This window comes from Thalassophryne amazonica, chromosome 2 (genome assembly GCF_902500255.1).
Source record: "Thalassophryne amazonica chromosome 2, fThaAma1.1, whole genome shotgun sequence".
In the NCBI taxonomy this organism is placed as follows: Eukaryota; Metazoa; Chordata; class Actinopteri; order Batrachoidiformes; family Batrachoididae; genus Thalassophryne; species Thalassophryne amazonica.
Window position 1 is genome coordinate 70,562,349 of NC_047104.1, and position 27,018 is coordinate 70,589,366.

At 39.7% G+C, this 27,018-nt stretch overlaps 2 protein-coding genes across 2 annotated transcripts in view; one reads left to right on the top strand and one right to left on the bottom strand.

Annotated features, from left to right (window-relative positions):
- rab4a (RAB4a, member RAS oncogene family) overlaps positions 1-7,074 on the bottom strand; it is a 33,584-nt gene extending 26,510 nt beyond the window's left edge. The window contains exon 1 of the mRNA XM_034187571.1: positions 6,941-7,074. Within this exon, the coding sequence (XP_034043462.1) occupies positions 6,941-6,956 (16 nt within the window). The 5' untranslated portion in view covers positions 6,957-7,074. The remainder of the gene's footprint in view (positions 1-6,940) is intronic.
- Positions 7,075-16,042: 8,968 nt separating this feature from the next.
- Positions 16,043-27,018, top strand: part of phf10 (PHD finger protein 10) — a 52,955-nt gene continuing 41,979 nt past the window's right edge. The window contains exon 1 of the mRNA XM_034187584.1: positions 16,043-16,150. Coding sequence (XP_034043475.1) covers positions 16,079-16,150 — 72 coding nt within the window. The 5' untranslated portion in view covers positions 16,043-16,078. The remainder of the gene's footprint in view (positions 16,151-27,018) is intronic.

Consider the following 27,018-nt stretch of genomic DNA (forward strand, 5'->3'; position numbering starts at 1 on the left):
GCAGCATTTTGCACCAACTGGAGTCGTGCAAGAGAAGACTGGTTAATATCAGTATAAAGTGCATTACAGTAATCAAGTCTAGAGCTGATGAAAGCATGCATGGCCGTCTCAAGATCACATCTACTGAGGAAATGCTTTAGCCAGAAGAGAAAGCTGGAAAAAACTTGCTCTGACAACAGAGTTTATGTTTGTTGCTCAAACCTCAACCAGCTGTCAAATATCACTCCCAAACTCTTGACAGCTGGTTTTACATAATTATTGAGAGCACCAAAGTTTGGCGTTACCGCATTCAGCATACCAGAATGTCCAAACACAATGGTCTCAGTTTTACCATCATTCAGATAAAGAACGTTTTGGGACAGCCACAGCTTTACATCATGAATACAATAAATAATGATAACAAATCATCGCTTCCACTAGTCCTCACAGGCAGATAGATCTGCAGATCATTTGTTGTAGCAATGAAAGGATAGGTTGTGCTGAGCTATAACTGACCCCAATGGCAAAATCTACAAAGAAAAAATAATGGGCCCAAGAATAGAACCCTGTGTGACTCCACAACACAGGGAAGCAGCCGATGAGGAGAGGTCACCAATCATAACAGAAAACCTTCGGCCAAATATGATCTAAACCACTTAAGCGCAGTACCTTGAATGCCAATAAAATATTCTACTGGGAAACAAGTACTGTATGATCCACAGTACCAAAGGCTGCTGTGAGGTCCAACAGGACCAGCACAGCAGAATTCCCTGCATCCACCGAGAAAGTGATGCCGTTATGGTATATGATAAATGGACTGCATTTAAATAGCGCTTTTACATCTGCACCAGATGCTCAAATCGCTTTACACATCAATGCCCCACATTCACCCCAATGTCAGGCTGCTGCCATGCAAGGCGCCCACTACACACTGGGAGCAACTAGGGTATTAAGAACCTTGCCCAAGGGCCCTTAATGATTTTCCAGTCAGGATGGGATTTGAACCGAGGATCCTCTGGTCTCAAGCCCAACGCTTAACTACTAGACCATCACCTCCCCACTTTCAAAAGTGCCAACTCAGTGATGTGTCAAGATCTAAATCCGGATTTGAATTTTTCAAATATATGACTGTTTTCTAAAAATAACTAACTGTATAAAAACAGCCTTTTCTAAAACCTTAGGCAGAAATGGCAGATGAGACACAGGTCTAAAATTGGATAAAACTGATGAGTCAAGGTGAGGTTTTTTAAGAAGGGGTCAAACTACAGCATGTTTAAAAGCAGTTGGAACCGACCCTAAGCTAACACACTTGTTAATAAAAGTTAGGGCACCCGTCCAACAGTATTAAAAACCTCCTTCAGCACCTTAGCTGGAACAACATCCAAAGGACAACCTGTAGGTTTTGTGTGTTTCACTACTTCACTGAGGGATGAAAGAGAAACAAAATATTGAAATATTGTGCCCTTGTTAAATTCAAAGAAAGTTATCAGATAAAAACCCAAAATTGGCTGTTTTTTTAAGACCTTGCCATTGCCAAATTAGAAAAAAGTCCGTTTTTGAGATATCACAATAAATGGACACTGACAAGCATGATGGAAGCTGCACCATGACACAGGGCTAGCCGTCTATCAGTCAATAATACAACCAGAAACAAAAAAGAAAAAATTTAAATATAAGAAAATGGGCAAATGTGTCAACTTTTCTTAATTCACTTGTACAAGTCATTTACAGATGAACTGGTTTGTACAAGTGGTTCTTGTATGAGGCCTAAGGAGTGTATTCTGCCTGAATGTACTCTTAAAAAAAAAAGAAAAAAATCTGGTGATGCTATTAGAATCAGAATAGCGTTTATTCACCAAGTATCCACAGATTACAAGGAATTTGACTTCAGTTTGAGCTGCACTCTCTCTGTACAGCCTGTATAAATATAAAAGTAAACACTAAATTATTCCCAGTTAAAAAAAAAAAATGTGCAAATGAAATGTGTAAGTAAAATAAAATGTGCAATATGAGAAAAAAGGAATGTGTGAAACAGACAACAGATTGAAGTTAAACAATACATGAGATATATGAATTAGGGAGTTTTTTTGGCAGGTTAAATTGTTCATCAGTGTGATGGCCTGTGGAATGAAACTGTTCCTGTGTCTCGTTTTGATGTACAGAGCTCTGTAACATCGACCAGAGGGGAAGAGTTTAAACAGTGTGTGTCCAGGGTGTGAGGGGTCTGAAGAGATGTTACCAGCTTGCTTCCTGGTCCTGGACTGGTATAAGTCCTCTATCGAGGGCAGGCTGGTTCCAATGATTTTTTTTTCTGCAGACCTGACAGTTCGTTGAAGTCTGTGCCTGTCATGTTGGAGGCAGAGAGAAACCAAACAGATTTGGAGATGCACAGGACAGACTGGATGATGTAGAAGATGATGAGCAGTTCCTGGGGCAGGTTGATCTTCCTGAGCTGTCTGAGGAAGTACATCCTTGGCTATGCCTTTTTCCTGATCTATGTATATATGGAGTCTATGTGGGAGGTCCACTTCAGATTTTGAAAGATGGCGGATCCCAGGAACCGCAAAATGTCTACAGTAGGCACAGTGTTCTTCAGGATGGAGAGGTGGAAGTGATGGTGGGTTTCTCCTGAAGTCTACTATCATCTCTACAGTCTTGAGCGGGTTCAGCTCCAGGTTGTTCTGACCACAGCAGAGGACCAACTGTTCCACCTCCTGTCTGTATGCAGCCTAATCACCATACTGGATGAATCCAATGATCGGGTGTCTTCTGCAAACTTCATGGCCCGTATCCATGAAACAGCCTAAGGCTAAAAATAGCTCCTAGTGACATTATTGTAAGAAAAATCTAAGAATTTTTCAAATTCTTAGATATTTCTTAGAATTTTCCCTTGGTAAGATGAAAGTTCTCTGCAAAGCACTTTAGGCCATAAGAGAGCTCCTAAGGTAAGAGTAGGGAGGAGGACTTTTAAGAAGCCTAAGAGTGTCTTAAGCAGAGAAGATGGCGCAAAAGACAGAGGGGAAGCAAAGATAGTCACTGTATGTAAGATGACAGTGAGTCACTAACATGGTTCGGCTTGATCTACGTAATTATTTTATGTTAATTTACTGTCTTAATGTATCTATAAATTGTTTAGGTTTTTTAATCATATACACACACTTATTATTATTTTAAAATGATTTATTATTATTTCTTTTATTATCACTTCTATTTTGTCATCTGATTTAAATGGACCACAATGGAAATAGTGTTTTCACTTTCTTGTGTCATGCATGTATTTTTAACGTATTTACAATTATGTACTCACAATGAACGTACTAAAACTCACACATGCACGCTTTTAATATATATTCTGCATGTGAATGAGGTACGTTCAAACATTTTCAAGCTATCTAACAATTAATTTAATTTTGCTGGGTTTCACCATCATAAAGTTATACTCAAGATTACACGTCTTAATGCAGTTCAGGTTATATGATCTGTTGATTTCACTGTCCATTCATGACTAGGAGGGCAGAGCACGTTGGTTTTTTGATTTCTCCTTCCCTTTCCGTGACATAGTGATGTCAGTCTGACACCAAAGCTCCGATCCTTGCTTCAAACTCGAAGTTGCGTTCTCTTTGAACCACTGCTTTAAAGCTTGCTTTGCGGCAGAGCAAATGACGTAAGCGAGAACGTATGAAGCAGTGACTGCTTCAGTCCTGAATGAAACGCTTCATATCGCGAGATGAGTCGTTGACGCGAGACTTGCTTCAGGAAGCTTCTGCACCCCCAAACACACCTTAAAGGCACCCATCACAACACACAACATGTGGGTTTGTTGTCGGAGTTGTTGTTATCATCATCACTGCTTTTGGATCAACATGGAGCCAACCAGGAAGAGAAGCTATTCTCAAAAACACTTGAACACTGTCCTGATAAGGTGAGTACTTTCCTTTACCAAAAAAATAGTACTGATAAGTATATAAAAAGTATACTTGAAACATACTTGCATGTACTACTTTTTGGTAAGGGTTATTACTAAACAAGCAACTTAAAAGGTAGTAATGTAGCAGTTTGTAAGTTAGACAGCTGCATAGATACTGTTTAGCCAACAAGAATAAATGTGGGTAAACATTTCTGTGGTCATTCCAGTACACCAGAGGATCCTCCGATCTTTGCAAGGGAGGATCAGTCATGTATCTCTGAACTTCAATTGTGGCATCCGAAGTATAATTCCTGTGAGCTCTTGTTTTTTCAAATGCTGGAGAAGTTGTCAGCAAAAAAGAAATCACCCGAGTCCAAAAACAGTGGAAAAACTCTTATTGCTCAATAAAAACCTCTGAATTCCCATCCCCAAATTTCATGACTGTCTTGAGTTACACAAGCACAGCCCACCTTCCCTGCACATACTTTGTTTCCTACACACCTTCTCTCAATCCCAGATACTAGTCAACATATGTCTACTGAATCAGCTGAACATATTTTGACAGTATAGTCTAGTATTTCACCACTAGATGTCACTGAAATTAAACTTTGAATGAATGAACCCATGTTCAATACAATTGGCAAAGTGGTTCAATACTGCTTTACTGCTTCATTTGAGCATCACTACCGTGATAACTAATCACAGAGGACTGCGTCACACCTAGCAACAGGGTAAATCCTGCCTCCTCACAAAGACTCATCTTTGTGAGGAGGCAGGGTCCCCTCTTTGCTCAGGAGTTGCTCTCAGACACCTGCTGGCTCACTCTTAGGCTCGAGTTCCTTGCCAGGAAATTTTAGGCTAAGTTAGGAGCTCTGTGGGATGACTTTGAGTTGCTTTGCAGATACGCGCCCAGGGGTTTAACAGAGCGGGGTTAACAGTTGTTTGTGTAGAGGGAGAAGAGCAGTGGAGAGAGCACACACCCCTGAGGGGTGCCAGTGCTGATTGTCCATGTGCTGGATGTGATGCTCCCCAGCCTCACAAACAAGCCAACAAAAGCTGGAGTTTTTAACCTAACCAGACTTCTGGTTTATTCTGGCTTCTGGTTTATAACTGGCTTCTGGTTTATTCTTCTCTACAAGAGTCAAGACAGAAGTCAGACTACCAGAGCAAGAATTTTAGCTGAGGAAGCTTCTGTGATTTGAAGCGAAACGTCCTCACGTCAAGCAACCCAGTCCAATCGAAGATTCAAGCTTCTCTACTATGGAAACCACCTGGACAACTGAGAGCCTACACAGAAACATTGCTGTTAATCATATTTATGAAGATATGGTGCGATAAAGGTTTAGCCTCCCCAAGATTAACTGTGCTTCGACCAATATTGTGTTCACACTATGTAATAATGACTTGCCAAAGAAATTCATCTGCCCACTGAAACTGTCACAGATGATGCCAAAGAACCGCATCTACAGACAAATGCAAATGGAAATGACACAACTACAGGAATTGGGCAAAGTATGACAGATGGCATTCCACCCAAAGAAATGTGCACAGTCCTAAAACTAGGAAAAAACCACCCAGATTATTAATAGTACATGCAGAGTGGTGACACTAATGTGCTATTACAAGAGAAGTTAGAATAAAAAGACCTAAGAGTAATTACAAAGAACTCATCTGACCACCATAGAGAGCTCCTCACCAAGAAAGCCAGTAGGATGTTGGAGATATTATAGCGTACATTTGAGTTCATGGACAAAGATACATTCCTCAATCTATACAAGTCATTAATCAGGTCTCATCTTGAATATGGAGCCCCCGTATGGTTCCCCTACCTCTGGAAATCAACTGAAGAAATACAGAAAATACAGCATCATGCAATGAGAAGGGTCCCCAGCACTGCAGACTTGCCCTCGTGGCCTTAGATTACTAACATTCCTATATGGGAGATTATGGAGTGACCTGATAAATGTTTTACAAATATATCATCTAGAATGCACAGTCAAACCAGGGTTCCACCAAATGGATGATCACTACACAATCAGTTGGATGTGAAAAAAATTGAAGCAAGAAATAGCAAAGACAGACAGACATAGATGTATATGCAGCATTGTAACCTGGTAGGATATCTTATCACAGAGACAAATAGATACACCAAATGTGAATGTTTTCAAAAATCGTTTAGGTGCACACTTCAAAAACCACCAAATGGTATATCTCTACTGTGCCCTGGACTGTCCAGTAGCACCGCACTTAATCCAAAGTCAAAGGAACTTTAATGTTCCTACACAGCTGAAGAGGATATCCTACTCTGTAACAGTAGAACACAGAATTTTTTTTTTGATAAATATATAAAAAAAAAGAGAGAAAATTATTATACAGCAATAAGGCATTCTGCAGGCCATAATCTTCTAACTCATGGGTTATATCTTACTTTCAAGTTGCCAGTTTTGACACCACTGCTCCAAAAGACTGGTGTGTGTAAACAAACAGGAGATAAGCAGTTTCTGAGATACTTAAACCTCCAACATGTCACTATCAAAGTCACTTAAGTCGCATTCTGGCATTTGGTTTGATCAAGAACAAGCTTCTGTTACGTAATTGTGTTTGTTTGATTATAAAAGTGGCTTTGCAGACGACATCGACCACAAAGTACGTAAATGGCAGTGGGATCCAGCTCAACTTCAAACATCACCATCCCTGACTCAAGAAAACACAACATACAAGCCACGGCGGTTAATGATTAACACTCTTATTCAGACTTTGAAGCCTGCTCCATCATTCCAGCCGTCAGATCTGTGACCCTCCTGTCCGTGATGCGAGCACATCCAATCAGACAAACCCTGCAAACTACACTGTATTGCCGTTGTGCTGATATTAAGGTACAAGAAGATTAAAGCGAGCATGGCCTTAAAATGCCAGCTAACTAGCCTAAAGGTTAGCCTGTCAGCTGGTGTTTAGCTTCACTACGAAAACGCTTTTCGAAACACCTGCCTCGCCCCGTTTCTGTGACGACATGAACATACTGATGGTGGCCAGCTGTCAAAACGTTCTCCTTACCGTACGACTCCGACATTGCCGCTGTGTCGTTCACACAACAAAAGGGAGTGATGGAATAGAAAATGCCAGCAGGACACCTCACTAAGTTAGCAAACGAATATACTCCTGTTTGTGATATCCGCGTACACCAGCTGAGTTACCTTCCGACTTTCCGTAGTTTGTGCTTTCAAAATAAAAGTGCACTCAGTAGGCTGAGAATTGCAGTATATGTATGCTGCAGTAGGGGGAGCTGCTTACTTTAGCATGTTTGAAGCATAAATTATGATGTAATATTTTTGATGACTACGATGGAAATGTGTTTTTCGTTTATTCCAATAAAGCAAAAACGCACGCGCGCGCGCACACACGGATACTTCTCGTGATGTCGTAAATATTGTCACGTGGTTGCTTTTGTTTTGTTTTGTTTTTCGTTTTTTTACTTCCGCGGTTGGCAGGAAGCAGTAGCAGTAGTAGGTTTTGACAGGTGTCTCAGGGTTATATCATACTGTCAGTCAGTTGCTGCATTATCAACTGCAGGGACGTTTCTTGAGAAATCCTGGTCGGGAACCGAAAACACTTTGTATATTTAGATTAAATCAGATTGGTTTAGAACCAGAGCGAAGTTATACTTATTCAGTTATTCAATCAAAAAAAAAAAAAAAAAATCGGCCTTTTTTTAGTGAAGTTACTAGTTACTTATTCAGACACTTATTCGGCAAAAATAATAATAATTTTTGGTATCAATGACATCCAATTGATCCACAGAGAAGCATAATATAGGAAATTGGACTGAAATATGTCTAAATTTCTCTACAGTCCAGTCCAGACACTTATTCAGCCAAAAAAAAAAAAAAAAAAAGCTTATTTTTGGTCAGAATGACATTCATTTGATTCAAAGGCACGAGTGAAATAGGTTTTGACTGAAAAATATTGGATCACAATCAGAAATTGAGCCATAACTGCAAATATCTGTCTGGATTTCTGTCCAGTCTAGTCCAGACACTTATTCGGCCGACAAAAAAAAATTCATTAAATTTTTGGTCAGAATGGTGTTCATTTAATCAAATGACATGAGTAATATGGGTTTTGACTGAAAAAATAGGGTCACAATCGGAAATTGAGCCAAAATTGCAACCAGTCTGTCTGAATGTCCAGTCCAGTCCTCCAGACACTAACAATCCAGACAGATATTTTCAATTTTGGCTCAATTTCCAATTGTAACCCATTTTTTTCAGTCAAAGCCCACATTACTCATGTCACTTGACCAAATGAACATCATGAACAACGAGGAACAGGTACTGGGAAGTTCACCAAAGAGAGCAAGAAGCGTATGTCAAAAAGTCAGAAGCATAATGCAGTTATTGGCTCTGGCAGATTTGTATCATCGTCACTCTCAGAGGCTGTCTAGTCTGGATCCAGTTTTGGCACAAGAGAAAAGAATGCAGCACTTGGACAAATGTCTTCAAGTTTTTGAAGTACTGTACTGTAGGTCAGGTGATGTGTATACTTAACTGACTTCACTTTACTTTTCCTGTTTCTTTTCAAGGGGAGTTTGAATTCAGATACCAGAACCAGAATAGCTTTTATTCCCCATGTATCTACAAGAATACAAGGAATTTGACTCCAGTTTGAACTGTATTCTGTCTGTACAAGCATGTATAAATATACACTAAACACTGAATAATTCACAGTAGAAATGTGCAAATAAAATAAACCAAACAGAGATGGATGGGAGGTTCACTTCAAATCCCAGGAGATGGTGGATCTGAGGAACCAGAAAGTGTCCACAGTAGGCATGGTGTTGTTGAGGATGGTGGTGGTGGTGGTGGTGGGGGGGGGGGGGGGGGGGGGGGGGGTTGTTTCTCCTGATGTCTGCTGTCATCTCCACAGTCTTGAGCAGGTTCAGCTCCAGGTTGTGCTGACCACACCAGAGGACCAACTGTTCCACCTCCTGTCTGACCTTGGATTGCTCTACAGAGCAAACAGAAGTGTATTGTAAACTCATTATTACATATACAGATGAATACACCTTTCAATAAAAAAATCTCATAAGAATCATTGAGAGTACTACACCAAATGGAAGTGGATGTTATGGTATTCACAATGATGAATGACTGATGTCCTTATGATTTATCATGTGATAATTCTTATTTTCATTTTTTTTCCCATTTATTTAAAAGGGACAACACATATTAATGAACACATAAAGTGTAAATATGTCAGATTATAGTCATGGGCTAATTTCCATCTGTAGTCCCTGAAAGACTATAAGAATTAAACAATTTACAGTAAAAACACACAAACATCACAGGAGCTTACAATACAACAGACTACATTACATAGGGGTCACCAACTACTACAACAAGACAATGACTAGACAAAAACAGAAAACAAAAGGACACTGACATGATCTGAGCATGGTTAGTTTACACAAATTCAGTCAAAGGAGGACACACAGTTAAAAACAAAACAAAAAAACTATACGTATGTACTTAGAATTGAATTGTACCATTATAAATTCTATCATTTATAATGCAGAATTGCTTGAAGACACTGTGGTTTTTGTTGTTGTTTTAATTCATAAGCTTTATTGAAATTACACACAGAACATGGAACAGAGGAAGGAAAATCCAGTGTGCTTTCTCTCTTTCCTGGTATCTATTTACATGCATTCTTGCCAACTGCTTCAATGTGCACGCTTGGATATATATATCTCAATGTAATGTGGAGTTGCCTCAGGAAGGGCATCTGGTGTAAAACTTGTGCCAAAAACTTGTGCCTTCACACACCATGGATCTGATAAGATAAACGTTGTTGATCCAACAGCAGGGAAAATCACTTGTTGCAGCAGCAAGAGTCGTACAATAGTAAAGAAAATAAATATTTACATTAAAGAAAGGTGACTAAAGTATATTACAATGTTTGCTGGTGGGTGCATAAATATTGATGTGAACAGATTATGTGAAAATAGAATATAAGGGTGATTCTTTAACTATGGGCACTGTTGGCCTTGTAAATGTAATTTCCACCACACCATTGCCTTACAATATAAAGCGCCTTGGGCCAACTGTTTGTTGTGATTTGGCGCTATATTCATGTGCTCTGATGTCACTGTTTATCTCCATAGAAACTACCCAAACAATCTTTCATACAAACTGTTTAAAGGGACATTAGTGTTGTGGTGGAAATTACGGCAATAGTGTGGGACAACTACATTTTGTTTAAAAAAATCACAACAGTTGTATGACATTGAATACCCCAATTATGTTTTGATTATTTTACTGATATTTTATTTAGAGATATTTTAAAACATTAGAAAAAATGTTTTTTTTACCATTCATTTTATCATTGAAGATCAAAAGTTTGGGTGTGGGACAAGCACAAAACGACAATATTTGCATATAATGATGCTGAAAAAAGGTGAAAAAGTCATCATAGACTACTAGAACAAATTTCCTAACACACTTTCATTGTAAAGATAACTATAAAAGTGTGAAATTTCCCCTTTTTTTCTGTTTTTCATACAATATGATCAAAGGACATCATAAGTGCCCATAGTCTAAGAATCACCCATAAATGAGTATAAGTAGATATGGTAAAATTATTGGACAGGATAAATTGCACAGATGTACGTAGGGGAGGTGATGGTCTAGTGGTTAAGGTGTTGGGCTTGAGTCCAGAAGATCATGGGTTCAAATCCCAACCTGACTGGAAAATTACTAAGGGCCCTTGGGCAAGGCCTTTAATCCCCTATTGCTCCCGGTGTGTAGTGAGCGTCTTGTATGGCAGCACCCTGACATCGGGGTGAATGTGAGGCATAATTGTAAAGCGTCTGATGCAGATGGAAAAGCGCTATATAAATGCAGTCCATTTACCATTTACCATGTGCATGTAATAAAGCACAAAAGGTGGCGGTAGAAATAGTTAATTGTGTAAAATCAGCAAGTGGTTATGGTACTAAATACATTTTGAGGTATTATACAGTCTGACTGCAGTTGGAATAAATGACTTGCAGAGACATTCTGTTTTGCACCAAGGGTGCAGCAGTCTATTACTGAAGGAGCTACTTACTGCTTCCGCAGTCTCATGAAAGGGGTGAGAGAGGTTGTCCATAATTGATGTCATCTTAGCTAACATTCTCCTTTCACCCACCACCTCTATGGGGTCCAGAGTACATTCCAGGACAGAGCCAGCCCTTCTGACTAATCTGTTGAGTCTCTTCCTTTCCCTCTCAAAACTTCCACAGTCCCAGCAGACCACAGCGTAAAGAATGGGTGATGCCACCACAGGGTCATAAAAGGTTTTCAGCAGTGTCCTGCACACAGCAAAGGACCTCAGTCTCCTCAGCAGGTGAAGATGACCTTAGTCCTTCTTGTACAGGACACCTGTGTTGTGTGTCCAGTCCAGTTTGTTGCTAAGGTGAACACCCAGATATTTGTACTTCATTCTGCTTGACTTGTCAGCAGCCTTCAATATGGTTGATCATGCTATCCTGCTCCACCGACTACAGCACATTGTAGGGTTCACTGGCACTGCCCTGGATTGGTTTTGATTTTATCTGTCGGAGAGATTGGAATTAGTCTCCACTGGATGTGCCAGATCATTGAGCCATCCAGTTTCTTGTGGGGTGTCTCAGGGATCAGTCCTGGGACCCCTTCTATTTAATCTGTATGGTGTCACTTGGATGCATCATCAGCAGTTATGGGGTCTCATTCCACTGCTATGCTGATGATCCTCAGTTGTATCTGTGTGGCAGTGTGTCTGAGACCCCATCTGCTTTTGCTTCATCTCCATCTCCATCACCCTCTGATTCCTCTCCTTCTCTAGCTACCCCTCTTTCCACTCTCACAGCCTGTCTGGAGGAGATTAAGGCTTGGATGCAGCAAAATTTTCTCCATCTTAACAGTTCAAAAACTGAAGCAATCCAAGTTGGCCCTGTCCATCAAATTCAACAACACAAAATCCTCAGCATTGCCTTTTCTGGTCAAAATATCACACTTTCCACTACAGTGACCAACCTTGGTGTCATTTTTGATCCACAACTCACCTTTGAATCTCATATAAAACACATTTGTAAAACTTGATTTTTTTTTCACCTTTATAACATAGCTAAACTTAGGTCCACACTCTCCCTTTCCGACTTTGAAAAGCTCATCCACGCCTTTGTCTCCTCCAGACTGGACTACTGCAACGCACTTCTCATTGGGTTTCCTGCAATATACAAAGACTTTGGTATGTCCAGAACAGTGCCGCCAGGGTCCTGATGAGAGTGCGTAAGCATGAGCACATCACTCCCATCCTTCGTTCACTTCACTGGCTTCCCATTTCTGCCCGGATCACGTACAAAATTTCACTGCTTACTGTTCAGTGTTTATACGGTAATGCCCCATCATACTTCACATAACTCCTCACCCCTCACTGTCCTGCACGTTCTCTTCGCTCCTCAAACACTCACATTCTTCTCACTCCTATGAATCAGTCTCGTACCTTAGGAGACCATGCCTTCTTCTGTGCAGCCCTCACCTATGGAATGCCCTGCCTCCTCATCTGAGGGCTCTAGAGACTGTGGAATCTTTTAAAAGGGGCCTTAAAACTTTTCTTTTTACCTGATGTTTTAACTGATTTTTAAATTTTTACTTCCCCTATTGCTTTAATGATTGCTTTAATAATCTGCCTACTTTTGTTTCTGTTTTTAATCAATTTTTCCTTTTAATTACTGTAGCACTTTGAGATTCATTGTAAATTATGGCCAGTGATCACCTTAGTATCCTGTTTTTCTTGTTGTTTAATGGTGGCAAATTATACTGTATTTCTTGTCTTTCTGATGTCTGATTCTGTTTTTTCTCTCTGTTTAAGGTGCAGCTCCATCCAGAGATGGGTGTGGTATTTGTGCTGAAGACCCTCCTGTCCTGTGCACGAACAGCATTTCTTGTATATTCGTTTTGTGAATTGTTCTGTAATTTGTGTCTGTAGCATGGCCCAAGCAGAGGGTCACCCCTTTGAGTCTGGTCTGCTTGAGGTTGCTTCCTCAGAGGGAGTTTTTCCTTACCATTGCTGCTCTGGGGGTTAGTAAGGTTAGACCTTACTTGTGTGATGGGCCTTGAGGCAACTCTGTTGTGATTTGGCGCTATATAAATGAAAATAAATTGAAATTGAAAATTGAAAAATTGAAATCATTATAAATTAAATTTATTATTATTATTACTTCTCCACATTCTCTACATCCAAGCCTTGGATGTTTACAGGCACAATCTGAGGAGCCTACCTTCTGTAATCAATCACCACCACCTTTGTCTTGTTGGCATTGATGCACAGGTGGTCTATTCACACCAGGCCACAAAGTTGGTGATGACCTCCCTGTACTCCAGATCGTTCCCCTCAGACACACGTCCAACAATGGCTGTGTCATCCAAAAACTTCTGGAGATGACAACTGTCTGTGTTATAGCTGAAGTCTGATGTGTACAGCATGAAGAGGAAGGAAGATCAGACACACAGTCGCAAAGCCTCACATACTGTGGTCTGTTGGTGAGGTAGTCAATGGTCCATGCAGCCAAGTAACAGTCTACTCCAGCTCCTTCCAGCTTCCCCCTGAAAAGAGATGGCTGAATTGTGTTGAAGGCACTGAGACGTCAAAAAACAAGACTGTCACAGTGCTCCAGATGTGAAAGTGACCTGTGCAGCAGGTAGATGATAGCATCTTCCACACTGATGCTAAGTTGATACGCAAACTGCAGGGGGTCCATATCCCTGTTCACCAGGTGTCAGAAGTGGGTGAGAAACTCTTATTGATCTGGTTCCAACCTATTTATCCAGTTTGGTCCAGAGATCTGAAAGCCGTTATGCTCTGTGCTGGAATGACATGATGTTTTAATGTACCTCATGTCTGAAGTGAGAAAGAATGCCTTTAGTTTTTCAGCTCCCTCTGACTGGAACGTTCTCCAATCTGAACTAAAACTGCTCAGACTGACTTCCTTGAACATCTTCCGGTCTATTTTACGAGATGACAATTGGGATTCTTTTGCTCAATGCCTATGTTTCTAATCCAAATCTGTTTGAGACTTTACTTCATGTGCAATGATATATGACCAAGTTGATTGTATTTTATTTATCACCAATGTTCTCATGTTGATATTAACCTGTCCACTATGATGTGTGCTGCTGCCTTTGTTGGCCAGGTCAGCCTTGTGTGGAGGCGAAAGGATTTTCAGGCTGTCTGTGGAAAGAAAGAGTCAAGACATTGACCATTTGTCAAAATAACAGGCTCTTTAATATGAAGCTTCGGACACTGTGTTAAACAGGTTGTTCTGATTGGAACAGTGTGAAGTGTGACTCTCTGTGTTCTGCTTTTATGCATATGTCAGGGGGGCATGGGCATTCATACATACAGTGTCTAAAGAATACATCTATCAACATAAACACAGAGTTAATTAAAAAAACAGGTTGTTAAAACAGAGTTCCACCTGAAAAATTAAATGATTGTCCTATCTACAAGAATGATGGATTTTGTCACAATGTTTGTGGTTTACAGTACTGTGGTGATCAGATGCCTTTTATCTGAGAGAATGTCTTTTCATCATGGTGCTGATCAGAAGTCACTTGGAGGTTGTGAACGAAGTCCTACTGTGAAGATGTTTTGATTTATGACAGTGCCTTTTCTTCTACATTGTGATTGATCACAATGTGAAGTTATTTTGCTCGCAGCAGTTTTTGTCACTCCAAGATCATTTGTGTGATAATGCTGAAGGGATGACTTTATCAGGTGTACCCAGGGGTCATTCAGATGCTGTAAAGTTAAAGATGTTTTTGCATACTGAGCGTGGGGTCACAAGTGGTCAAACAGAACATTTAGTCAACAGAAAAACAATATTTATCATTTTGGTTTCCACACTTGAAAAAAAGGTTTTGATCTCAATGGAATTGGTTAAATAAGGGTTATTATTATTATTATTATTATTATTATTATCCTCTCCAAGGTCTTCATCATGTGTGTGGTTAAAGCCACTGGCCTGAAGTAGTTGGCCTCTCTAGGGTGTGGAGTCTTAGGAACTGATGTTTTTCACAGGAGTGGAACTTGCTCCAACCTGAGGCTCAGGTTGTAAATATATGTAAGAACTCCACAGAGCTGATCTGCACAGTCCTTATAGTCTGGAGTTGATGCAATCAGGGCCTGGTGCTTTTCTCGCCTTGAGCCACCTTAGCTCCTTCCTCACATGCTCTGTTGTTATGTGGGTGGAGCTGGAGAATGACTTCAGTTAAGTGAGGTTGTTGGTGAATTATGTGGAGTGGAGGTGCACACTGATTGATTGTTTAAGGCAGTGGTGTCCAAAGACATTCCAGAAAGGGCCAAGAGGGTGCAGGTTTTCTTTGTAGCCACTGACACCAGCAGGTGATTTCACTGATTAACTCATCCCATCTGCTCACAGTGATGTTAATCAGTGAAATCACCTGCTGGAGTCAGTGGCTGCAAAGAAAAACTGCACCCTCTTGGCTTTTTCTGGAATACTTTGAACACCAATGCATTAGGGTTTTCATTACAACACTTTTATTACACCATTAATAACCTTCCATCAACCCCACTACTTCCCACTGGTAACAGCATCACCTCTATGCTCCAGAAAGAGAAATCCTGGTACATAGTAACACAGCTACAATATTAAATTCAGAAAAATATTAAAATACTAAATTAGTTAACATTTTGTTATGTCTGTCCTGAAATTATGGCATTTTTAGGTTCATATTACCAGCAGTCCAAACACATGTTACATTTTAACTGTTCAGAAAAGGGTAATACATGTTGTTGTTAAAGACTATTACAGTGCTGTGTTCTCCACAAACATGAAATCATCATACCTGTTATTCTCGTGACACTGCTATATTTTGTGTGTGTGTGTGTGTGTGTGTGTGTGTGTGTGTGTGTGTGTGTGTGTGTGTGTGTGTGTGTGTGTGTGTGTGTGTGTGTGTGTGTGTGTGTGTGTGTGTGTGTGACAAAATTAAACACCACGAGTCTGGAGAGCAATGTGAGCGGATCCTGTGAGTGATGGCGGAGGGATCACCTTCCCCAACGAACGATATATATGACACTCCCCAACGCTAGGTGGCAGTACGCGAAGTCGCTCCTTGATTTCTGTCCTTAAACAGCTGAGTAGCAACAGTACTTATGGCTGCTGTGTTCCCTGTTAGACCGCTTTGCGACAGCAATCCTGCTACTCCAGGAGCACAGTCTATAAAGGTGACAGTTGTATTTTGTGCAGAACACGAATAACATATTGTTCTTCTCCTGTATGTCTGAATTGCAGCTTGCGTCGCTAACTGTTCGCTAATTAGCCACGGTGGCTAACCGCTACATCGTTCATTGTTGGTGAAATTAGCCTCATTTCTTTGTCTTTGTCTTCGTCTGTCTGTTAGGGCCTCTTAAATTTGATTCTTTTTCTTAATTACTTTTTGTTACGTAAAACGTACAGTATAATGGACTAGGTGAGTGAGCGGGTCCGCAATATTTCCATAAACGCCGTAAAATGCCGTATTAATTCTAATTCCAAATTCTATTCGTGCGTAACGCTTCCGATTGGTCAGTCTAGGTCACGTGATGCTGGCTGTACACACCTTGTTTTTATTTATTCATTTGTTGTTATTCGTCCTGTTAAGGTTTCAAATCCCACAAAATCTTGCAAAATTTCAGAGGTCGCCACTCTGTGAGATGTTAATAACATTGAGAAATGCAAATGGGGTCTGTTAATCATGAAATGAGGTAAAATGTAACGAAATGCGCAGACTGACCCAGACTGACTCCAAATATGGTTATGTATGATTCATTTAAGTACTTTTATTTAATAATTTTTAAGTGAAATGCAGCGAAATGGGGACTGATAACAATGAAATAGGGGTAAATTGTAGTGATACGGAGCAGACTGACTCCAAATATGATTCAATTACATACGAGGTCTATTAGAAAAGTATCCGACCTTATTATTTTTTTCAAAAACCATATGGATTTGAATCACGTGTGATTGCGTCCGACAAGCTTGAACCCTCGTGCGCATGCGTGAGTTTTTCCACGCCTGTCAGTTGCGTCATTCACCTGTGAGCAGGCTTTGAGTGGTCCACCCCTCTCGTCGTTTCATTGGAAAAAAAGCCCAAATCATTCCGCCATTTCCTGGCAATGAAACAATTACGAGGGGGCTGGACCACTCCTCACTCAAAGCCTGCTCACAGGCGATTGACGCAACTGACATGCGTGGGAAAACTCACGCATGCGCACAAGGGTTCAAGCTTGTCTGACGCAATCACACGTGATTCAAATCCATATGGTTTTTGAAAAAAAAATAAGGTTGGATACTTTTCTAATAGACCTTGTACTTTAATTTTCTTAGCGAAATGGGGACTGATAACAATGAAATGGGGGTAAAACATAATGAAATGAAACAGACTGACCCATTGACTGAAGTTTCATCTCTTGAACGTCAGATGGCGCACCTGCCCCTACTACATGTACTGAGCGCATCTCCCAAAAAACAAAAGCGAAACAATTACATAAAACTGCTTATTTGGAGTCAGTCTTGTTAACTCTGTACTAGTTTTACATTTTTCCCCTCATTTCATGATTATCGGTCCCCATTTCGCCCCATTTCATATTTTAGTATGGCCCAGAAATGCATTGAGATGCTCTGATAAGGCTGCAATTTAACCCCTGCACACGGACAACAGCATTAACATTGCTAGGTAAAACTCTTTGTATATTTTGCCTCAAACTGTTGTGAACATATTATCTGGGTTTGTAGATGTTATTGTGTTTGTTTTATGTAAACATGCGAGAAGCTCAGGTTGTTTCTCCGTTATTTTCAATGGGAATAGCTGTGAGCCGGATCGCTTCCTGTTCATGTCACGCTCTTTAAAGCCCTGCTTGTTGTCCTTTACAACACTCTGTGTCCTGTTTGTTCCAGAATAATATATATAAAATGTCTGAAATTTGGTTTGCATTTATGAAGTTCCATGCAGGTTAAATGTAGTATACACGGAATATTTGTTTTAGCTAGTTTTCAGGGTCTCATCCATGCAGTTTCTTGTAAATGTTACAAAAGACATGAAAATTTACATTTTGGTAGTATAGTGTTCATTTGCAATTGTTGTCATTTGGTTTCGCCATGTTGTTTAGACTGCAGCTACTCTCTGGCATGCAAAGGATTATGGGATATCTCACTAGGGCGAATGTAGAGCCAAAATTACCACTAGAAGTGATGATCTTAAACACTTCCTGTAGTTCCAAAATATGTGACCATCTACCTTTGTAACTGTACTGCAGTCACTTAAAACTTTAAGTACAAAAAAAAAAGTGACTCCATAGCTGTTAAACCATTATATGAGCGAAGCGTTGCGAAGCTCACGCATGATATAGGGCATCCTAAACAGGAAGTGCCAATTTTCAAATCCACAGTAAAACAGGAAATGTTCAAATGTCAAACACTTCTTGGATAGACACTTCCTGGATTTACAGACGAGATCCCATGGAATCTCGCGGGAACTCAGTGGCAAGCTCACACTCAAGCAGGAAGTGCCAGTTTATCAGTCACAGTGAAACAGGAAATGTCAATGTCAAATGTCAAACACTTCCTGGCATGGGTGGAGCTAGAGTGGAAGCCAGGGTTTCACTTGACTCCCCTGAAATCTGATTGAACACAGATGATTGACATGTCACGGCACTGCATGTCTGGTTGAAAGACCTGCATTTTCAGATCAGTGAGTCACATTGACTCTACTAGGTTCCTCCTGTCCATTAGTTTGTGCTGTATACCACAAAAAGTTCTAATCCACCTTAGTAGAAGAAGAAAAATGTTTGCTCCAGATTTGAACTGAAGACGTCATTTGAACTATGGACTTCTAATCACACCAAACTTATATTGGTGAGTAAACGACCGTATTTTATGCCAAAAATGAGGTCCAGATTGTTAAAAGCAGCATTTCTCCTTTAATTTGGGTTGGCTTATGGACACATGTTTAAGCTAACAGACAACATCTGGTTCATGCTCTGTTGTCTTATTAGTGCAGCAGATAAGTGAAACAAAGCTTCAAATGGTGATACGAGTGTCACATTCAGCACAATTACAGCTGTAGCTAAATTAATGGAGCAACTTTAACTTTTGACCTCTGTACAAACTGAAACTGATCTTTGTCACCATTCTTGCTGCTTTTACCTCATAACTCCATAACATTCAGTCGCAGAATGGCCAACTATACCTTTTTTGGAATCTTTATGATCAGACAAATAATATGGTGTAGTTTTCTATATGATTGGAGCATCTTTTAATTTAGACCAGGGGTGGGCAACTTGTTCCAGAAAGGGCCAAGAGGGTGCAGGTTTTTTTTGCAGCCACTGATTCCACCATGTGATTTCACTGATTATCACTTTGAGCAGATGGAATCAGTTAATCAGTGAAATCACCTGGTGGAATCAGTGGCTGCAATGAAAACCTGCACCCTCTTGGGCCTTTGTGTAACATGTTGTTCACCCCTGATTTAGACCCCTGTGTAATTCTTCAGTTGACCCCTACCTGCCTGCCTGTTGAAAATTCTAGTGGCCAATCAGTTTTTTTTAAGAGTTAATGTCTATGGATTATTTGTGCCAGATTTGATGTTTGTATCACCATTTGCAGGATTCCACTCTAAATATTCTCTTATCTGCTGCACTATATCAATCAGTCAATCAATCAATTTTTTTATATAGCGCCAAATCACAACAAACAGTTACCCCAAGGCAGGCCATACAATAATTATGTAAAACCCCAACGGTCAAAATGACCCCCTGTGAGCAAGCACTTGGCTACAGTGGGAAGGAAAAACTCCCTTTTAACAGGAAGAAACCTCCAGCAGAACCAGGCTCAGGGAGGGGCAGTCTTCTGCTGGGACTGGTTGGGGCTGAGGGAGAGAACCAGGAAAAAGACATGCTGTGGAGGGGAGCAGAGATCGATCACTAATGATTAAATGCAGAGTGGTGCATACAGAGCAAAAAGAGAAAGAAACAGTGCATCATGGGAACCCCCCAGCAGTCTACGTCTATAGCAGCATAACTAAGGAATGGTTCAGGGTCACCTGATCCAGCCCTAACTATAAGCTTTAGCAAAAAGGAAAGTTTTAAGCCTAATCTTAAAAGTAGAGAGGGTGTCTGTCTCCCTGATCTGAATTGGGAGCTGGTTCCACAGGAGAGGAGCCTGAAAGCTGAAGGCTCTGCCTCCCATTCTACTCTTACAAACCCTAGGAACTACAAGTAAGTCTGCAGTCTGAGAGCGAAGCGCTCTATTGGGGTGATATGGTACTACGAGGTCCCTAAGATAAGATGGGACCTGATTATTCAAAACCTTATAAGTAAGAAGAAGAATTTTAAATTCTATTCTAGAATTAACAGGAAGCCAATGAAGAGAGGCCAATATGGGTGAGATATGCTCTCTCCTTCTAGTCCCCGTCAGTACTCTAGCTGCAGCATTTTGAATTAACTGAAGGCTTTTTAGGGAACTTTTAGGACAACCTGATAATAATGAATTACAATAGTCCAGCCTAGAGGAAATAAATGCATGAATTAGTTTTTCAGCATCACTCTGAGACAAGACCTTTCTGATTTTAGAGATATTGCGTAAATGCAAAAAAGCAGTCCTACATATTTGTTTAATATGCGCTTTGAATGACATATCCTGATCAAAAGTGACTCCAAGATTTCTCACAGTATTACTAGAGCTCAGGGTAATGCCATCCAGAGTAAGGATCTGGTTAGACACCATGTTTCTAAGATTTGTGGGGCCAAGTACAATAACTTCAGTTTTATCTGAGTTTAAAAGCAGGAATTAGAGGTCATCCATGTCTTTGTCTGTAAGACAATCCTGCAGTTTAGCTAATTGGTGTGTGTCCTCTGGCTTCATGGATAGATAAAGCTGGGTATCATCTGCGTAACAATGAAAATTTAAGCAATACCGTCTAATAATACTGCCTAAGGGAAGCATGTATAAAGTGAATAAAATTGGTCCTAGCACAGAACCTTGTGGAACTCCATAATTAACTTTAGTCTGTGAAGACGATTCCCCATTTACATGAACAAATTGTAATCTATTAGACAAATATGATTCAAACAACTGCAGCGCAGTGCCTTTAATACCTATGGCATGCTCTAATCTCTGTAATAAAATTTTATGGTCAACAGTATCAAAAGCAGCACTGAGGTCTAACAGAACAAGCACAGAGATGAGTCCACTGTCCGAGGCCATAAGATCATTTGTAACCTTCACTAATGCTGTTTCTGTACTATGATGAATTCTAAAACCTGACTGAAACTCTTCAAATAGACCATTCCTCTGCAGATGATCAGTTAGCTGTTTTACAACTACCCTTTCAAGAATTTTTGAGAGAAAAGGAAGGTTGGAGATTGGCCTATAATTAGCTAAGATAGCTGGGTCAAGTGATGGCTTTTTAAGTAATGGTTTAATTACTGCCACCTTAAAAGCCTGTGGTACATAGCCAACTAACAAAGATAGATTGATCATATTTAAGATCGAAGCATTAAATAATGGTAGGGCTTCCTTGAGCAGCCTGGTAGGAATGGGGTCTAATAAACATGTTGATGGTTTGGATGAAGTAACTAATGAAAATAACTCAGACAGAACAATCGGAGAGAAAGAGTCTAACCAAATACCGGCATCACTGAAAGCAGCCAAAGATAACGATACGTCTTTGGGATGGTTATGAGTAATTTTTTCTCTAATAGTTAAAATTTTGTTAGCAAAGAAAGTCATGAAGTCATTACTAGTTAAAGTTAATGGAATACTCAGCTCAATAGAGCTCTGACTCTTTGTCAGCCTGGCTACAGTGCTGAAAAGAAACCTGGGGTTGTTCTTATTTTCTTCAATTAGTGATGAGTAGAAAGATGTCCTAGCTTTACAGAGGGCTTTTTTTATAGAGCAACAGACTCTTTTTCCAGGCTAAGTGAAGATCTTCTAAATTAGTGAGACGCCATTTCCTCTCCAACTTAACGGGTTATCTGCTTTATGCTACGAGTTTGTGAGTTATACCACGGAGTCAGGCACGTCTGATTTAAAGCTCTCTTTTTCAGAGGAGCTACAGCATCCAAAGTTGTCTTCAATGAGGATGTAAAACTATTGACGAGATACTCTATCTCACTTACAGAGTTTAGATAGCTACTCTGCACTGTGTTGGTATATGGCATTAGAGAACATAAAGAAGGAATCATATCCTTAAACCTAGTTACAGCGCTTTCTGAAAGACTTCTAGTGTAATGAAACTTATTCCCCACTGCTGGGTAGTCCATCAGAGTAAATGTAAATGTTATTAAGAAATGATCAGACAGAAGGGAGTTTTCAGGGAATACTGTTAAGTCTTCTATTTCCATACCATAAGTCAGAACAAGATCTAAGATATGATTAAAGTGGTGGGTGGACTCATTTACTTTTTGAGCAAAGCCAATAGTCTAATAATAGATTAAATGCAGTGTTGAGGCTGTCATTCTCAGCATCTGTGTGGATGTTAAAATCGCCCACTATAATTATCTTATCTGAGCTAAGCACTAAGTCAGACAAAAGGTCTGAAAATTCACAGAGAAACTCACAGTAACGACCAGGTGGACGATATATAATAACAAATAAAACTGTTTTTTGGGACTTCCAATTTGGATTGACAAGACTAAGAGTCAAGCTTTCAAATGAATTAAAGCTCTGTCTGGGTTTTTGATTAATTAATAAGCCGGAATGGAAGATTGCTGCTAATCCTCCGCCCCGGCCCATGCTACGAGCATTCTGACAGTTAGTGTGACTCGGGGGTGTTGACTCATTTAAACTAACATATTCATCCTGCTGTAACCAGGTTTCTGTAAGGCAGAATAAATCAATATGTTGATCAATTATTATATCATTTACCAACAGGGACTTAGAAGAGAGAGACCTAATGTTTAATAGACCACATTTAACTGTTTTAGTCTGTGGTGCAGTTGAAGGTGCTATATTATTTTTTCTTTTTGAATTTTTATGCTTAAATAGATTTTTGCTGGTTATTGGTAGTCTGGGAGCAGGCACCGTCTCTACGGGGATGGGGTAATGAGGGGATGGCAGGGGGAGAGAAGCTGCAGAGAGGTGTGTAAGACTACAACACACACTGCTCCTCAGTGTTTCTCAATTTCCCTCAAAAGTATTGGAACACTTTGTATTTCACACATTTTAATATGTTTATTCCATTTCAAATACATTTTTTTCCTAAAATTATCTTCCTTAACGCAAACTGAAAGCACATCTCTACAACTTGATATAAATTAATTAAAAAATATAAAATCCAGCTTCCTGATGAAGTGGTGCAGAGGAGGATTTTCTTAAAAAGACACCTGAAAGTTAAGCTACAATTTGACAGAAAGTACATTTGAGATGAATGCCTAGATTTGATGTTTTGGTGAAAGAAACTTTTGTATTTCTTCATAATTGATGTAAATAAAGTCCAAGACATATTCAGTGACTTGGAAGTGTTCATGTTTCCATCCCCTGACTTGTCTAAAGAAAACTGGCAATAAAACTGATTATTATTTACAGGTTTTTTTCAAGTTTTAGAGATTTGCTTTCAGTTTGAGTTTGAGGAAGATAATTTTAAAAATTTTAATTCTTCTTTTTTTATGTCTTGTATGTAAAATGGCATAAACAAATTAAAATGTGTGGAAATTCCAAGTGTTCCAATGCTTTTGCAGGGCACAGTGTTCTAACCTTATGATGAGTGCAAAATGAGTGTGGTGTTATTACTGTTTTGTTTAAGAATGTTTAATTTTCACTGTTGCTGCACTTTGTGTCAAATCATAGTCATATTATATATCATATTGATATGAAAATTCAGTAAGGTATATCTTCTATTATACATTCCAAATCTAAGGTTTTTTTTTTTTCTTTTCTTTTCTTTTTTTTCTGTGCTTTTCTATATACCCATTGCTGTACAGCTCGTTGCTCCTTTGGAGACACTGAATAAATAAAGTGAAAGTGAAGGTGGAACTCTGCTAGTGTTCAGTTAAAAAAAAAAAAAAGAGAGAGAGAGTAGAGTAGAGCCACTTGGGTGTCTGGTCTTGAGAACCAGTGATGGCAGGTTTAAAAGCTTTTTTTTTTTATCTCATGGGAACTCTCCCTACCCACCTAAGCGACTCAAGAATATGGACAGCATCTATATGTGACATTTATGACAATTTATATGACAATATTGAGATACAATAATTTGGCCATATTGTACATCCCTACTGTCAACTAGCTGAAAACTTTGAATATTAATTTACATCATAAAAAAAATGCTTAAAGTGGCAGGGGGTTAAGAGGGCTGTAATGGGGGGGCAGCTGAAAAGCAAAAAAGAACAATGCTTAAAAAGGTGGAGAGTATTGGAGGCAGTGCCCCTCCAGAAGCTGAAAGGCACAATAAGGAAAATGCTTGTCTTGGTTGGTCCCACTTTCATTTGAACATCTTAACATAGGCTGAGTCTTCTTAGGGTTTTCATCAAGATTTTTTCACAGCATAGGGGAGAACTTAGCCTGACATAGCCGCGTGGTGTGCACTGCAGGTGTAAACAAAAGAAAGAGGCATCATGCCAAAACATGGAAGCGTGTAGAAATGTGCATCAGAGGAACATCTGAACTGCTAATTTATACACAGCAGTTTACTAAAGAAAATCCTTACAAATGTTTTTTTTTTTTTTTTTACTTCAAGATTAATTTCTGATTACTGTTCATTTTGAAATTGAAAAATGTTTCTTACATTAAGTTAAAAAAAAAACAAAAAAACAAGTTCTTTAGAAATCTTTGATTTTGATCTGTAAATTAAAACCATAACTTATCTGTTGTTGTTGCTTCAGATGATGGTCTCTTCTGCAGCTTCAACTTCTTGGTGGAGTTTTGGGAGACACTTTCCTCACATTTTGAAGAGCAGAGATGTTCACTTCTTCCTTCTGGACTTTAGGTTTTGGTGTTCAGCTCCATCATTGGAAGTTTTTGAAGTGCATCTGGATGTACAAGAGTCTTTGCACAGCAAATGTTGAAATGTTTCTCATGTGGGATAAGTAAAGAAATATATTTCTTAAAAACAAAAAGAAACACAAAGCAGTGCTGTGCCATTTTCTTTAAAGGAGACCTGCATTGAAAAAAATGCAGTCAGATTTTTTGAACAAAAAATGACTTACATTTACACGAGATCCTTCTGAATGTAGTAAAGTAAATCTGCAAGCCCAGATCTGTCATTCAACGGAGAAATCTTCATTTGAAAATGACAAATTTACAGCTAACATTTAGCCCTCCGCAAATTGTCCCTCTCATCATGGACGCTGCCGAGACGTCACGGACAAGACCCTCTCCCAGCATGCATTGCGCCAATTGTAATTTGTGGATTTACGTCAGTTTGCATCTGCACCTTTTTCTTGTCTTATACGGAAGGATCTACTTTTTTTTAAACTTCATATTGTCTTGCGGCACGTTTGGTGAGTACACATTTCTTTTATTTGTGCTTGAAAATTATTTTGGGGGACTTTTTCATACACCCGTTTGATTGAGTGGTGTCACAATGAAAATCTACTGTCTTTTGCCTCCGGTACCATCGCGGGATATGGAGGCGAGACCCGCAAAGAATCCCAGTCATTAAAAATATATAAACCTCTCTCAGCGTCCATGGAGCTCTGGGGCTCAGATTGCCGAGACGTGCGGTGCTGTGGATTTTGCCGCAAGAAGTCTGTCCTTGCAGCAACAGGTGTACCGGCCGCTTCGCATTAAAACAGCGAGTGTAGCGGAGGCAGAGAGCGGGAGAGGAAGAACGGCGCCCGCTCTCGATGTCGTTGCTGATTTGAGCACACAGATCTGTATCTCACATTCATTGCAGCTTACTTTTGGATGTTGAAACCAGGACGTGTATAAGTAACATTACTAACAGATAAAATCAATTTCAATGCGGGATCGGACTGAAGGCGGGAGTGCATCGTCTTGTCCCTGACGTCATGGAAGTGATACGGCTGTACAAACTGTTTTCACAGAGGGCTAAATTTTAGCTGCAAATTTGTCATTTTTAAACAGAGATTTCTCCGCTGAATTACAAATTTGGGCTTACAGATTTACTTTACTGCATTCACAAGGGTCTTATAAATACATATCAGCTATTTCTTTCTGAAATCTGACCACATTTATTTCAATGCAGGTCTACTTTGGATAATTTTTAAAGTTTTTAACTAAAAAAAATCTAAGTTATTTAAATTTGAGACTTTTCTTGTAGTCAGAGTAGTAACCATTTAAAAACTGTGTAGTTTTATTTGGTAAAAATATAATAAAAAATTACAAATATAAAATGTTCACACAGCTTGACTGAGTCAGCATCCTGCAGCTAAAGGCTAGCCTAACATTAGTTGATAAAACTTGAGGCTTTGGCGATTAAAATCAGGTCTCAAACTGATTCCAGAAAGGGCCAAGAGGGTGCAGGGTTTCTGTCCAACCACCCACTCCACCAGGTGATTTCAGTTGCCACATTTTCATACAAAGTTTCATTGTAGCGCGATTGGGATACTGTTCCACTGGGGTCAGTGACCCTTCCCCCTTTATTATTTTTGCTCCCATAACTTCTTGTGTGGCACTGCTTTCTTCCTGTCTAGAAAATTCAGGTGGTCCTTCTTCTCTGGTTCCTTTTAATACTAATATTTTTTTCCTACTGTTATCACTGGTTTAACTTTTGGTACTAAGTGAGGATTAGGGATGGGTATCAAAAACCGGTTCCTGCTTGTGCTGATTAAAGTCACTAACTGAGACTCTTGTCTTGATGTGGGCAAGAAACAAGAATTGTCCTCCATTCCACACCGGAGTTGTTATTCTTTTCTCACTAACTTTTCGTGGGGTAGTGCACATGATGGTTCTTTGGCCTGAGCTGGACCCACTTCGCCGGTTCGTAAACTGAAGTTACTGTCCCTCAGGTAAAGGAAATAATAATAATATAATCTGTTTTGTGGCACTAACTGTGTGGATTCAAACATTGGAAAGATGTATTCCGGTCGGAATTAATAACTTAAAAGCGAATCGCCGTTTTAAATCAAATGACACCTCTTTCCAAACGTTGTAATAC